The sequence below is a fragment of the Fundulus heteroclitus genome, chromosome 10 (assembly GCF_011125445.2).
Source record: "Fundulus heteroclitus isolate FHET01 chromosome 10, MU-UCD_Fhet_4.1, whole genome shotgun sequence".
NCBI lineage: Eukaryota > Metazoa > Chordata > Actinopteri > Cyprinodontiformes > Fundulidae > Fundulus > Fundulus heteroclitus.
Window position 1 is genome coordinate 32756319 of NC_046370.1, and position 16018 is coordinate 32772336.

The 16018-nt window shown below is 41.2% G+C and overlaps 1 protein-coding gene across 1 annotated transcript in view; it reads left to right on the forward strand.

Moving 5' to 3' along the window:
- Positions 1-16018, forward strand: part of si:ch211-176g6.2 (ras-associating and dilute domain-containing protein) — a 40566-nt gene that overhangs the window by 21611 nt on the left and 2937 nt on the right. Inside the window, exons 8-16 of the mRNA XM_012864076.3 lie at positions 1027-1064; positions 1148-1362; positions 1464-1576; positions 7203-7449; positions 8862-9034; positions 9943-10087; positions 10194-10375; positions 13889-14222; positions 14318-14517. Of these exons, the coding sequence (XP_012719530.2) occupies positions 1027-1064; positions 1148-1362; positions 1464-1576; positions 7203-7449; positions 8862-9034; positions 9943-10087; positions 10194-10375; positions 13889-14222; positions 14318-14517 (1647 nt within the window). The remainder of the gene's footprint in view (positions 1-1026; positions 1065-1147; positions 1363-1463; positions 1577-7202; positions 7450-8861; positions 9035-9942; positions 10088-10193; positions 10376-13888; positions 14223-14317; positions 14518-16018) is intronic.

The following is a 16018-nucleotide window of genomic DNA, read 5'->3' on the forward strand; positions in this document are numbered from 1 at the left end:
GAAAATTCTTATTCTGTAGTAGAAATATTTAAGCTAATTTACACATGGCATGGCTGCTGCGCGTCTTTGATCCAGTGTCATTCTATTATTATAACTTTTTCACTTTTTCTCATCATTTAGATTTTTTTTCTCACCCAACCTTTTCTCATCATCATTTTGAATTTTTCAGTAATTTTTACTTTTTTCTTGTCATTTAGTTTTTTCTTATTCTATCTTCAATCCTAAAACCGTTGAAAGACAAAAAAATACTTCCTCCATTTTTTTCCTCTCAAAGTGAAACTAGTATCTTCTGACAACATCAGTTTAAGTCTTGCCCCAAATAGTCATTGGATATTGGTCTGAACTTTGACTGGGCCATTCTAAATGTGAATATGCTTTGTTCTAAACCTTTCCATTGTAGCTCTTTTTGTATACTTTGAGTCTCAAGTATTTTGCTGCATCTAACAGATTTTCAGTTTTCTCATCGTCCACGTCTGGCTTCCCTGTCCATGCCAAAGGAAAACAGCCCCAGAACATGATGCTACCACCTACTTGTTTCCTGGTGGGGATGAAGTGGTCTTGGTTGCGTGGAATATTATTGTTCCCCTCGCAGCACTTTGCAAAACATTCAGTTTTGGTCTAATTTAAGCAACGCACCTTGACAACCGCATAGTTACTATGTCCCCTGCATGACTTTTAGACAAACTGCAAACACAGCGTCTTATGACTTTATTGCACCAGCGGCTTTCTGATTACCACATTACTTTAATGGACAGATTTGAGCTGATTATAGAAATTAAAGCTGTCCTCGCAGCTCCTCTGATTCATTTTCTATGTGCTCAACCTCTCAGTTTTGGGGTCTTAGGTGACTTTGAAGTGGTGCGTTTCCATTTATAGATAATTTTCAAGGTAGAGAAGTTTAAGGCATGAGATTAATTTAGCAACACACTATTTCAAAGTTGCTGTTTTCTGTGGAGTGAATAAACCTGATAGAACGTGCCATGATTTAAAAACACTCACTGCAGATTATCTCTTCTTCTCATGCAGGAGTGCACCACAAAGCTAGCTGCTGTTTATCCTGAAGTGTGAGCTCCATTTTTCTCTTCCATTATTATTCTGTTTTGCCATCTCACAAAGGTGACTTCGGGTGTTTTCTTTCGTCTCGTAGCAAGCGTTCAAACCCTAAAGACCTTGAAGTATGCAGCCTGCAAGAAGTGATTTCAGGACTGCGCCCCCTGGTGGCGTGGATGGCCAACAGCCTTGAGCTGCTGCAGTTCATTCGGCATCAGCTGCCTCTTATTCTGGAGTGGAGAAACCGTGAGAAGGGGCTGGAGGTGGAAGAAGACTGGGAAGATGCTGAAAATGAGGAAGTGGGGAACCCAGGTTGGTGGTGTTGCTGCAGTGATAAAGTATCAATTCATTCTGCATATTAAACTCTAATATGGAAGTACTTAGAAATATAAAATGTGAATGTGCTTTTACAGCCACGTTGGAGCTTCGTCTGTCCTGCGTTCGTTCAGCCAGAGAGGAGACTGTTGCTGTCCTGGAGGAAGTCATCTTACTGGCCTTTCAGCAGTGTGTCTACTACATCACTAAGGTAACAGCTGATTGCACCATCATTTATAAATGCAACAATCCTGGCAAATCTGCTGTCTCACGTTGTAGTTTGGACAGCTGGATATTTTTGGGGCAGTACATAGATTCTGACAGCTCCATCCTGTAAGGACTAAAATATGCAGCTTAATACATCAACATAATCAAGGCAAGGCAAATTTATTTGTATAGCACGTTTTAGTACAAAGACAATGCAAAGTGCTTTACATGATTAAAACATAGGAAAATAAAATAGAATAAAAGCAAGCAAATCAGACATGGGCAGAGAAAAAAAAGGCCCTGGTCAGTCATTTTCACGGCTTTCTAAGAGACTACGCTGTAAAACTACACTTGGTACATTGTGACTTAGCAGAGAGAAAGCATACCAAGGGCCTTTTGTGTGTGTTTGTGCTTGTATATAAAGTGCTGTTGGAGAATGGATGCCATTCAAACCGCACGAACCATTGCACTGCATAGTCTTTCACTTTAGGTTCCCTTACTGCAGATAATTTCAAACCTTTAATGAAAAGTCAAATGGAACTAAATGTGTATTTAGCATTTTTCTGGTCTTATTGCTCAGGTAGGAGGACAGCTACAACTTATGCACTCCACAGATCTGTACTGTGTGGCAGAGGGGCAAAAATAAGTAATTATTGACCGAAATCCACAAGGCATCATGTTTGCATTTTGCCACAAGCCTAGTAGAGCAAATATGTTGAGAAGTTGATCTGGTCAGATGAGACAAAAACTGAGCTTTTTTTTGCTGGCATGCTAATGCTACGAGTGGTGATAAACCAAATGTCCAAATACCCAGAACGTACCATCGCCGCTGTGAGACATGATGGCAGCAGCATCACGCTGTGGGGATGCAGGCAGAGGAAAACTGCCTGCGATGATAGGGAGAAGCATTGGGCTAAATCCTGAGCGATCCAGAAAGAGAACTTCGAAGCCGCAAAAGACCTGACACCTGGGTAGAGGAACCCCTTCCAGCAAGACAACCAGCCAAAACATAAAGGGAGAGCTGCAATGAAATGGATCACATTGAAGCATATTCATGTGTTAAAATGGCTCAGTCAAAGTCCAGAACTAAATCCAACAGAAAATCTGTGGCAAGACTTGAACATTGCTGAATGAAGATGCTCTTCATCCAATCTGTGCGCTATTTTACGAAGCAGAATGGGTAAAGAAATCTGAGTTTCTGGTTTGATTATTGAAACAATAGTTGGTTCCACACATGAATGGCCCAATCTGGGTTAAACCATGTTTATTTTTCCTTTCATTTCACAGGTTAACTATCACATAAAACCCTGACAAAATGCAAGGGGAATCCAAGGGGGTATAGATACCTTTGCAAGGTACTGAACCTGTCACGTTACACTTTGGTCACACAACCTTAGAAAAGGCTCTACCCAAACTAAACCAATACTAAGCTAATTTTATACAGTTCAGAAACTGTCGTAATACCCTGTAACAAAGTAAGAGCTGGGAAGTAACTAGAATTGGTACTAATCTGCGCTGAAGGGAATGCAACACTGCAATTTTTAATGAGGATGCTGTGTGTGAGGCCGCAAGAGGAGGCACATCTTAAAAAAAAACAAAAAAACAAAAAAACATTTGCAGTGTGTGCTGTTTCTCACCAAGGTTCTGGCACCAAGCCCAAAAAACGTCTTAGCGTACCGTGACGAGACGGATTAGTTACACGTCTGCGAGGCAGCGCAGCCGTTCAGGCTCAGCACCACTGCATGGGATGGCTTTTGTGGTTCTGCAAGAAATAATAAATTTGCCCCATAAATCAGAAAATGTGGTCAACCCCAACCTACCGGATAAAGTGGAGCTATCAGATGTAAATCTTACTGGTGCCAAAACCCCAAAGATATTTATCAAAAGGCCGGCAGGACAGCCATTTGCCCAGGTCTACCACTTGCTATGCTGAGCAAAGTGAAAGGTGTGCACCCATGGAGTGATTTCAGTTTCGTTTAACTCCCGCTGAGCGTGGATAATCATGTTTCCCCAGTTTTTGCTCTTCACAGTGTTGCCGTAACGAGTTCAAATCGTGCTTTAATCTCCGTGCTCCCTAACGAGGAGTAACGAGTTTGTGAAGGCCACAGTATCCAGTTCTGGGCTCTTACAATGAAGCAGTACCACCACACCCATGGAAGCGTGCCCGGGAAAGTTTCAGACAAGTTTCCAGCGGAGCTGCGTAGGCGTGGGTCCAAACTGGAGTTCACAGAATGACATCCAATATGCTCTTTCACTGCAAACCCCGCCACAAATCAGAGGCTGATCGATCGGGCCCAGCAGGGAATTACCCTGCTTCCGATGTCCGGGTTGCTCCACAATCAAACCGTGGGCGATGACATGCTGAGACGGCTAAATCAAAGACAGCATTAGTGGCCTGCCACGATTTTAGCTGCAGCCAAGCCAAGGTCTCACATGTTGTGCCAGCTGGAACTCAGGTCGGTTCCTGACGCGTCAGGGTACAGCCTCCTATACAATGCTTCACGGGCAGGAAGACAATAAGAACGCCGAGCCTTCGGGGAGGAAACTATAGGACTTCTTCGATAAATGCCGTCCTGTGAGGTTGAATCAGCACATATTCGCTGAGGCTGTGGTTATCTAACTACCTGCTCCTATATACATACACACCACTGTTTTCTCTCAGGAAGTCTGCCTGATGAACCAAATGGCTTCCAGATGTGGTTTTGTCAGTGCGACCATCAATAACGTAAAAATGTTCGGTTAGTAAAAATACACATTCAAAGGAAAAAAATCCATTACAGGGCTTTGCAAAAGTATTGACTTACGCTAAAGTTTTTATTGGGGTTTCACGTGCTAAACCAGAGCTAATGGAAGGACAATGATTTAAAATTTTTAAAATAAAGTCTGAAAAGTGTACTTTGTGTTTTTACTGTGGCCCCCTTAGTTCTTACTTTCTAGAGCACCCTAGTGCTGCAGGTTTTCAGCTCTACCAGATTTACACAAAGAGAATTCATTTTTTTTGTCCATTTTCTCTTTTCACAATGACTCAAAGCTCATTTTGAACAGAGGGCATCTAGAAACAGCGATTTTAGGACTTGGCACAGATTCCCGTTTGGATTTAGATCTGGACTTTGGATCAAAGCCAAGTCCTGCTTTAAAAATGGCCCGATCAGACCATTGTTTTGTGCAGCGGGAAGGTAAACCTTTGGTCCCGTCTCCAGTCTTTTGCTGCCTCTAAAGAAGTTGGGTCCAAACCTTTTGCCATAGTAGCCAAAACAAGTTAAATTTTTTACAGCAACTTGATTATTATTTATTTTACAAAAAAAGTTTCTCCCCTCATCACCAATTAACTAAATTCACTAGATTTTAGTGGAACAAAACAAAGTAATCAAGATTTGTAAAAAGCGACGTGTAAATCATCATAGAGCTGAACCGTGTTTAGAAAATCACAAAACAAAAGCATCTTAGGCTTGGTGGTTTTATATTATCATTCTCCAGGCATCCTTGGTTTATTCTCAGTAGCAAAAACATTTATATAATATATAATATAATAATACATAATATAATTGAACTTTATAATTGAACTTTAACATTGTCCATTCATTCACAAATTCTTGCTTAATTAAAAATGAATAGTTACGCCTCACAGTTTCCTTTTAAGCAGATTTTAATTTGTGTACATCTAATTTGAAAAGCCATGAATCAATGAACATGAAAATGTTTTTCTAAAGGAGATTTGCACCAATTTGATTGACCCAAGATTTGGGTCAATCAACCAAATCTGTGTCATCCTTGAAACATGTGGTCGAGAGGCTTTGCAGCAAATCACCCCTTTCTCTAAAGGGGCTTCGCCCAGTATTGCTCTTTTCATCTGCCTGATAACTCTCAGCAGCTTCTGTCGCTGCTGTAGAAATGTTTCCGTACAGCATGATGCTGCCACCACAGTGTTTCACCATAAGGAGGGTGTGTCGAATACTGAGATTAAATGGTCCAGCTCAAAATCTTACACTTTGAAAAGTTTAATTTTAAAATAAACAGTTATGTTTGCCTGTGATTTTTTAAAGCAGTTTTTGTTGGTAAAACAGTTCTGTTTTGACAATGAATCTTTTTGATCAGGAACTGCTAATACTAATAACAATATTAGCAGCAACTCTGTTTGCATCACTTTTAGGAAATTGTAAATTCCCAAACACTTCTTCTTGTTGATTTAACAAATCTAAGCTCTCGTCGGTTTTGGATTTCCAACAGTATTCAGAAATACTCATGGCGGGCCAGTAGTTGCTTATAACAGCAACTAAAATGAGACGTGAAAACTCTAAGCAGGAATATGTTCTCGCCTGACTGAAACAAACATGAATAGAGGCTACAGTCACCATCGGACCTAGATCGACCACTAGATTATGGAGGTGAAGTAAATTCATGTCTTTGGACTTGTTAAGATTTTTTCTCCCATATATATATATATATATATATATATATATAAAAGTATTTGTACAACTCAAGTCTTCAAACACTAGACTGCTGACCTTCCCCACAGTCATTCCACAATCATTCCTTTTCAGTAACATATTCATAGATTTCCAGTGATGCTAAATATTTGGAGTTTGACGAAAAAAAATGCATATTGAATGCTGGATTTTTTTTTTCTACTGTATCCCGATGCAAGTGTTGATAGCTTTCAGACTCTATTCCTCTGAAATAGTTGATGCTTATTTTCTCAGTATGTGGAAAATTGTATTGAAACACAAAAGGCGCCGCTGGTAAGCAAGTATTTCGGCTCTAGAGACGTTTTGATTAATAAAAACACTCTATAAGCAGGCTTGTGGGCAGACTGTGTTTATTTGACTGTCACAGTGAAGGCACACGTAGACAATGCTCCGTGTTGTTTGGGTTTTGTTTTTTTCACATTTGCCTTCAGACTAATGCGTGCCATGCATGCATGTGGTCATCTCTGAAACCAGTGCCGCTGAAAATATAAATCCTCTCCGGCTTGTCTGCTATGAGCGACATTTTCCAAGCAGTAAGTCTTTCCAAGATTACTTAGCGCAAATGTTCTGCTCGTTCTATTGTCTCCGGCAGCCACGTCCTAGCTGCAGAAAGCCTGCAGGAACTGTAAATGGGGCCGCTCACACTGGGTTCCTTCAGTGCTCTTCGCTTAGCAGGCCTCTTTGCAGCACAAAGCCAAGAAGCTCACATTCAGAGCCATGTTCAGCTGTTTGGAAGCGTGACTCTATGGCTGGCACTAAGTTCAGATACTTTGTGGGCATAGGAGTGAGATCGCAGGGGAAGGGCGACGTCTGCGTACTTTTAGTCTGAACAAAGCTGCGTTTGTTCGGCGTCTCTCTGAAGAACAGGGAAGACCTTTAGACGAAAAGGTGAAAATATTAAAAAAAAAAAAATTCCATTTGACCGTACGTGCGGGACTGCTGCTTGTACCAAAGTAAACATGTATCAGCCATGTTTTAGTGTCAGGTTTAGGCACTGCGGCCGTCATGCGGGTGGTCTGAAACTTGACCTGGAAGGTTGCATGTTTTAGTTTCTCCCAGCAATCGAATCATCTACCACACAATGTTAACTTTTTCAGCCTCTAATTGCCCCCACAGCAATTGCCGACATCAAGTTACATCAAGTTTTCTTTTCCGTCCAACCAGTTCCTGTACCCGGTCCTGCCGAGCGTTCTGGACTCCAACCCTTTCAGGGAGAGTCCTGGGGAATGTAGTCGCGGCCTGGGCGGCGGTGGACGCATCCCGGTGGAGATCCGGCAGGTGGTGGAGGTCCTGAACGAGAGCTGGAGGATGTTTTTAGACTGTCAGGTCCACCCAGAGGTTTCCTCCCAGCTCGTTGGCTACCTCTTCTACTTCATAAACGCATCGCTCTTCAACTCACTCATGGAGAGAGGTACCAGAATCAACACATTTAAAAAACACGGGCATCATAATGCACATAAACCTGATTCTGAGACGAGAGCAGTACGTTGTTTTGCAAAAGTATTTGCACCCCTAGAAATTGTTCATATTTTCCGATGTTTCAACCACAAGCTTTCACGTTTATTGGGACTTTTTGTGATAGACCTGACCAAAGTAACTGGTTTCCAAACGTTTCTAACAGTTACCCTATACCAGAAACTGTCAGAATGAACAAGCAAAGTTTATACTGGTAACTTTTACTACATTGTATAGGTGCTGCTGTATCCGTTTGCACACAATACCAGCCTGGCACAACTTAAGGGGTCTTTCTTGTTGTATCTCTGAAGTGTAACTCAGAAGATCTAACAAAAGAGTGCAAAGAGAACCAACGCAGATACTCTTACAGATTATGGATTGAGCTGTGCTTAGTGAGACAGTTAAAGTTTAAAATATTGTTTTATACTCAATCCTGCTTTATATTTCCTCAGTCTTCATAATGTTGTCGACTAATGTTCTCTAGTAAATCTCTGAAGCTAGATTTATGCTAAGGTTAAATTATACACGGAAGGACTCTATGCAAGTAGGTACTTGGAAGCAAAGAAAAAAAAGATTGATAAAATGGGTCATATTCAAGCATCATTAATAGTATTGCTAGAGGCTGTATAGACTTCCCAAAATAAATAGCAACATGCTTTTGATCCCTTTAAAAAACCAAACAGTGAGCTTGTAGCTATTGTACGATGTCACAAGAAGCTAGCATATTATCCTTAGAAGCTAAACTTTTTGGAGGATATTGTTGATAACAAGTATGTAGTGCAAATGTATTAGGCATATTTGTCCAGGATAAATGTTATTTTTTAAAAACAAACAAAAATCTGTAGGCTACATAACAAATGTTCAAAAGCTTTTCTGTTTATCCATATCCAAATTGAAAGAAATTCAAAGAATTGTCTACATTGGGTCAGATCCTAATTGCAGAAACCCTCGCCAAGGTGCCTTGGTTGAAGAGATTTGTAAGCTAAATAAGCTTAACAAATGATAATACATCAAAATCCATATTGAAACTGGTGATCTGGTTGTACTTTTCTTCAAAAGTTGAATCCATAAAACCTCAGAGCTTATGCACTGATGTCAGAGCCATAGTCTCTGTTTACCAATGACCAACCATTGCCCATGAGAATGCAAAGACATCGTAATATGTACCTCCAATGAATGAAAGGTGATTTTGGAACAAAACCAGTACATCCATAACAGGTTGAAAAATACTACAGGAAATCTGACTTTGTTTCATTTTCATCAAAACTAAGTCTTGACGTACATTTTATGCTGCTTGCTGGCATAGATGATGACTCTAACAGAGATTAAAAAATGTCCCTAACTAGCTTTCTCTTCACGTGCACCCAGGCTCAGAACCAGGCTTCTACCAGTGGTCCAGAGGGGTCCGAATGCGGGCCAATCTTGACCTGGTTCTGGACTGGGCCCACGCAGCTGGACTTGGAGAACTGGCCTTGGAGCACACGCACACTCTCTCCTCTGCTATCAACCTGCTGGCATCACCGAGAAAGAATTTACTGCAGGTACGTACAAATCACACACACGCCCCGCACCCTGTGGAATTATGCTTGTCCAACTATAAATTATCCTCTGACACATGACAAGCAGAGAGAATGATGGGATTTATGAAGACTGGGAACCCTTAAAATGATACCCATGTTATTAAAAAGCAAAGGCCAGTGATGATTTACAAAGGAAACGCATGTTGGAGGTGGTGTGCCACCAGTGACCTTCCTGTGTGAGGTACATGCAAAGAATGCATCAAATATAAAAGAATGAATGAATGATATGTAGAGATCATACTATGATATGAGCAATGATATGTTACTAAAAGGTCTCTACTAAAGCTAAGAAAGTAGAGCACATCAACCCAGTTCTGAAATCCTTACACTGGCTCCTTGTATCTCAGAGAATAGGCTTTAAAATATTTCTGTTAGGTTAGAAATCTCTGAACGGCTTAGCACCTAAATTCATTTGAGATTTGTTGTCAGTGCATCAATGTTCCAGACCACTCAGGTCTCCTGGTTTGAGTCTACTCTGCATCCCCAGAATCAGAACCAGAACGCTCAGAAAACTGTAAAAATGCTGAAACCCTGAGTTCCTTTACATTAAGGTTAAAACACCATTTAGTGAGAGTTGAATGTTTAAGATATTAACCGAAACATTCATTTCAACCAGTAGTCCAACTTTTCTCCACTTTAATATGCAACTGAAATGCACTTTTTCATGTATTATACTCTCTCCTGTCTTCATGACCGATGCCACTTTGAATTGTCTTGTTGCTGAAAACTGCTACATAAACTTGCCTTGCCTAAACAAGGCACTGAACTAATAGTGGACAATCTCACATGCTACAGTGATTAAAAACAAAGAGTTTCTTAGAAATAAAGAAAAAAAAAAAGGTGTTTCTTTGTTGTGTGTGCATGTCCAGACGCCATGGGCATCCCTGCGCTCCGACTACCCTGCTCTGAGTCCGGCCCAGCTGAACCACCTGCTGAGTTTGTACAGCCCGGCCTCAGCCTGCGCACAGACATGGGCTCCGTCGGCACAGGATCAAGCAGGAGCACATATAACAGGTGAGAAGTCCTCCTAATGTGAAGGAGAATAATCTGGGTCTTTCATAAAGACACTGTTTATCTCTTTATTTTTATTGTATTTTGCTATATACCACTCTTTCCTTAGCTGATATCCTGGAGAGTTTTGACACCCACCATCCGCTGGAGCTTCCCGGCGAGGGTTACCAGCTTCAGCTCAGACGGCCAGTGACAGATCCAGCTCTGAGGGAACAGCTGCACAAGCTCAAGGAGTTTATTACCACACTGTCTGACTCCCAGATGAATCCTGAAGATGCTAGGAAACACCAGGTCCCAAAATATTCAGTTACTCTTTTATTTTCGTGTACTTTGTGGGGTGAGCGAATGAATGCATGGGTTTCTGCCCTTTGTCTCTGTTGGTTTTCTTTTCTCTTTTTTTATGTCCTTTAATGTGTCAGTGTAGCTCTAAGAATTGCTTTCTTAATGCCAGGGAGAGCCCAACAGAGTTACCTTCAAAAGTGGAGTATGAGTGCTTTTGCTGTAGTGCTCCGCTTGATACATATGCAAAAGACTTCATTTGATACTAATTTGGGATTATTTCAAATTCAGTGGACAACAATTTAAAGGTTAAAGAGAAGGAAAGGAAGAGAGAAAAGTGGGGAGTAACGTTAAAATGGGAGAGAAGGTGACAAAATTAGAGGGAGAAGAGAGTGCAAGATAACATCTTCCATGCCTGGAGATTGAAATATACAAAGAACAAAACAAACCAATGTCTTTAATAACAAAAAATATGCTGTATTATTTAATACAAGATGTAGCTAGTGGCAGCCGAAGCTAACTATAGGGTTTCTCTGTATAGAAGTTTAAATGTAACCAACTGGATCCAAACACCTGTGGGTGTTTGTAAGAGTGTGCTTCTATATGTAAGGTTTGTCCATCAGAAAACTGCTTAGTAGCGGTTGTGAGGAGCCAGAGACCCACCTCCCAGTGCGCCGAGGCAGACACTGGGGAGACCAGAGCCCCAGACACCTGCAAGGGCCCCCAGAGAGCGGGAGCCCAGGGAGGACCAACGATCATAGAGAAGAACAGAGGAGAGCCCCAGAAAACTTCCCAGTAGTCACAGTGCAGAAGCCCCTGGGACTGCAGCAATGAGCCCACAGGCTCCACTGGCAGCCAGCTATGCCAAAGCAGATTCAGCCACGGGCCCAGGGCACACACACCCCCAGTGGGGCCTGGACAAGCAAGGGGATCATGCCACGCAAAACAGCTGTCAGGAGTCAGCCAGCACACACCCAAGCACTCAGCCTTGTACACAGAGAACCACCAACGCACCAGCGTGTCAAGGCGCCAGCCACCGGCAGGGAGCTTGACAGGAGGAGGGGCACCATACTTAGTGGAGACCTGAGAAGTCCCGGGACAGGGAACAGCCCAAAAACCTGACAAAGAAACAAGCACAGACACGCAGTAACAATTACAAGTTCCTACCCTAGTGCCCATACATGCAAAGGCTTATAACCATACACTCAATCTAATAGTACAAGAGAATAGACGCTGTAAACACACTTGCACTCACCACACACATCTCATACTCCCATGTCCATGTACCGATACCCCAGAGAGGCATCACGCCCCCAGACCTGAGAGGTGATGCCATGCACCAGGTTGGAGGAGAGCAGACCACCCCAGCCACAAGCCGAGACCAGGGCCCCGGCAAGATGTCACACTTCTCCTCCAAGCCTCAAACCCCAGATGGCAAACAGAGAACATGGGTGTGAAAAGATCCCAAGCCTGCCTCTTACTGGCTTAAATGTCATCCTTGTTGACCTTTTAATAAACTGGCAACCAGTTGTTGCGCCATTGCGCATGTTTTTGAGTTATTTAATGTTTAATAAATAAAAATCCGTTGAATATCAGCCCAAACAGCTGATATTGGGACAATAGTTGAAAGGAATGATTGGAGCACTGGAGATCTTTTAACAGCAAACTCTGCACACATTTGGAATAAATGAGTGACAACTTCTCTTGAAGTGCAAGAACTTATTAACAGAAATAAATGAACTTCCAGAGAGCACCACTATAGAATGCTTATCTGAATTAACACTATATTTCAAATCAACCAGTCCCCTCTACCAGGCTAGTGAAACCTAACTAAACTACTTGAACTAAGATAAAAACGGAGCTAAGGAACTATGTACACACACAAGAAACAAAAGGACAAAATAAAATAGTTGAAAACCATCATCATAAGAATAATTCAGTGAATACTGCATCACTGCACATCTAAGGGAACCAAAGTTCATCTTAAAGAAAATGAAATGAGGTTAAATTAGCATAACTAATTTAGAACAGCGTTTGGTATGCTCAACCAATGTTAATTTGAGTTATATAAAACAGAATTTGAGGAAATACCATTTTAAAGAATGATTTGCTGAGTAAAAATCATAAACCTTTAGGACACTTTATTTCTGTTAATGCAATTACTTCTTCAGGAAACAATAAAGACTTGAATTGGTAACTGAGGAAGCTAGAGGGCGCCGTAAGCGGACGATTGAAAATGACATGTCGGGGCACTTCCTGTGGCTATTGTTTACATTAGCTTGAGTTTACCTTAAAGTTACACTATCAAATGATGACAAAGCGATATGAGAACTAGCATTAGGTTTAATCGCCGTAGTTACATTTTGTAGGGTATTAGCAGTGAGTTGTTAAAGAAGCTAATATCGCTAATTCTAGTTACGTTCAGCGCTCCTTCAAAATATTTTTAAGCTCTATTTTGTTGCAATGAGCGGACCAGAAAATACAAACATTAATGTCCCATCAATGGAAGAAAACCCTCATGGTAATAATGTTTGTTATAACCGTAAAACAGTGAAACACATCAGCAAAGCTTTGTTTCAAGAATGCTAGCGGGAGTTAGCCAGTTAGCTCGGTCAAACCTTAAAATCCAGTGAAAATATTAAAAGTAAACCATTCTAAACTTTCCTTGTTCATTCTCTGCCAAACCTCGGCCTTTGTGTCTGTTCGGTCGACTTTGGCCATCCAGTTGGAAGCAGTTGGACCAAGGTGAAGATGGTTCGGTGCAGCAGGCCGGTGGCTCTTACTCCCTGTGAACCCCGGTTTGGATGAATGTCCCCGGGTCTCCTGTGGTCTGCGTTCGGCCTGTGAAACACGGAGACTTCTGCGTGGCCTTCATAGCGTTTTGTCATAGGTGCTATATATGCTGGTGCAGTGAAAAACGGAACCTATTTTATGTAACATAAAGTGCTATAACTTCACTGAGCAGTGCATATCCCTTTTCATGCACTGCAATTTTATATACCGCATGTGTTATTGGGATAAAAAAAAAAATCAAGCAGTTAGTTTTCTACACCGTTAAAACAGGGTTCATTACTTTTACTTTGATGTCACAGTCCCTGTTTTTTCATATTTAACGATAAACAAACCATAATGGGATCAATGTCTCAAACTCAATGAGTGCTCCTATGTAGTCAAACCATTATCATTTAAATTCTACTGTGATTTTTTAGAGTGATTTCTAGAGTGACTTTTTTCAAGCTGTATGCAAACGAAATTTCGTTCTGTACGCACTTTGTGCATACAAAATGACAATAAAGATATCTATCTATCTATCTATCTATCTATCTATCTATCTATCTATCTATCTATCTATCTATCTATCTATCTATCTATCTCCCACCCAACAGGGAATCCAATGCAACAACAAAAAAAGGTTTTTCAAGTTTTTTTAGGGGAAGAAAAGTTGAAGTTTAACTTTTTATGCAGAGCTAAAGCTTTAACTTTTTTATCAGAGCTGCCATCATACTAAACTGAGTTGTTCTGTAGGTTGTTGCCGTTAAGATGGAAGCTGCTCAGGCTGACAAGCACCTCCTTCCAATGGCCAGGTCAGAAGCCTGCAATTCATCATCGGATGACCTGTCTCTACCTCAGGTGTTCCCTCCATCCCCCTCCTGTCTTTATCATGAGGAGCTCAGCACCGGTGATGCACGTATGGTAGCTCAACAGCTGACACATCTGGAGCTGACAGAGACCCACGAGTTTAAGAAGTCAGCTCTGGACCCTGCCTGTCTGCTCACCCCTCCTAAAACGCCAAGCACAACAGAGCTGAAGACGGCTGACAGTGAAACAGTCCCCCCATCCTTCTACCTGGACAGTGAAGGTGCAGTAACAACTTTTTTTTTTATTTATTCACGCTCTTCTGCTAAGTTTGTTTTGATAACTGGAACTGAACACGGTTTTTAAACTTCTTCTCAGGTGGCTTAGTATCTGAATGTCTGGCTGCACTGAATACAGACCATTTAAAATCAGACTGCAGCAGTGGGACAGAGCTTTTGGAGCTTAAAGAGTTAGCAGAGGAGGCTGAAGAAGAGGAAGCAGATGACAATGATGAAGTTTTCAGCTTGGAGCTGGAGCGAGGCGAAAGGGGACTCGGTCTTGCTCTGCTGGACACAACGGTCAGTACACGCGGTTACCGTTCAGTTCAAGATAATAGAAACAGTGAAAATAAAAAATAGGCTTTTTTTAACTGAAACCTAACCAGACAATATCTATATCTGTACCCAAATCTGAAAAAAACTTATAAAAACAAAAAACATGCTCATGACCACATTTAAATAAACGCTAACATGACAGTGTTAGATCCAGGTGTTAGGTATACAGTACTTAGCCCTGGTTTACACCTATGTATTTCACACCTGTATATTTTGTATTTGTAGGTTTACACCTAGCCAAACTGCCTGATTAAAATAGGTTCCTAAAACTTCATAAGGTCCCAAATAATCTGCAAAATGTGCAAAAATGTCAGAATCCGGTTTGGTCTAAACCAGGGATAACCAACAAGGTGCCCGCGTGCACCAGGTAGCCCCCCAAAGGACCATATGTGGTGCCCTCAAGTCTGTTCAAAGAAATAGCACAACCCTATTAGGCAACTTATGGCCTTGTCCTGGGCCACTTTGAGGTTGGGGAAGAACCTGGAATCAAACCCACAACTTTTTGATTGCAACAAAACTACTCTTGAAACTGAGCCCAAGTCGCTACACTGCAAAAATGGAACTAAAAATAAGTAACATTTTCTAAAAATTTGTGTATGTGTCCTTGATTTGAGCAGGTAAATAAGATGATCTGCCAACAGAATAAGATTTTTGCACAACAATTCATCTCCATCATCTTATTTCAAGTGCTAAATGTCTCATTATCTTAATTTAGGGGTCAAAATACTCATTCCATTGGCAGATGATCTTATTTACCTGCTCAAATCAAGGACAAAAACACTATGTTTAAGAGAATTTTGCTTATTTTTAGATCTGTTTTTGCAGTGTAACCCTAAAGGCAGCTAAATTATATTTAGTATAAATGAATCGTATCCTTTTTTTAGTCATGACACACTGGTAATAATATCAACGTGCAGAAAACGTGTTTAGTTTATTTTATAGCTGAAACTGAAAGACATGCTTTACTAGTGGATGAAAACGAATGCATTTTAATCCAAAACCATGTTGCACATTTAAGCTTTAAAACCTGTGCACTGGCAAGATAACGCATTCCAGACATCTACAGAGATGACACTTTTATAAAATCATCTCCAACAAGAACGACACTCTTATACAGCGGCAGCACCTGTGAGCCAGTTGCTCATGAAACAGTGATTCTGCAGGGCTGACAGGATATCTCAGAGGTAGCTGAGAAAAAGAGTTTAACTTGGGGTTGTAAAAAGGCCATCAGTTCTCCAGCTAGGTGTCTGACTCGCCCAGAAGAGATGCAACGCTGCTAATAGAGAGGCCCCGACTTTCAGATCAGCTCTCGTTGTCAGTTTCATTGAAAATGGGTCTACATGTTTTTTAATGCACGTTTAAAACACACCTGTAGCCAAATATGTCAATTTTAGTTTACCTTGTGGACCATTTCGATTTTGCTGTCAATTCTTTTTGTTGAAAACTGGGTAGACACTAGCCTTGT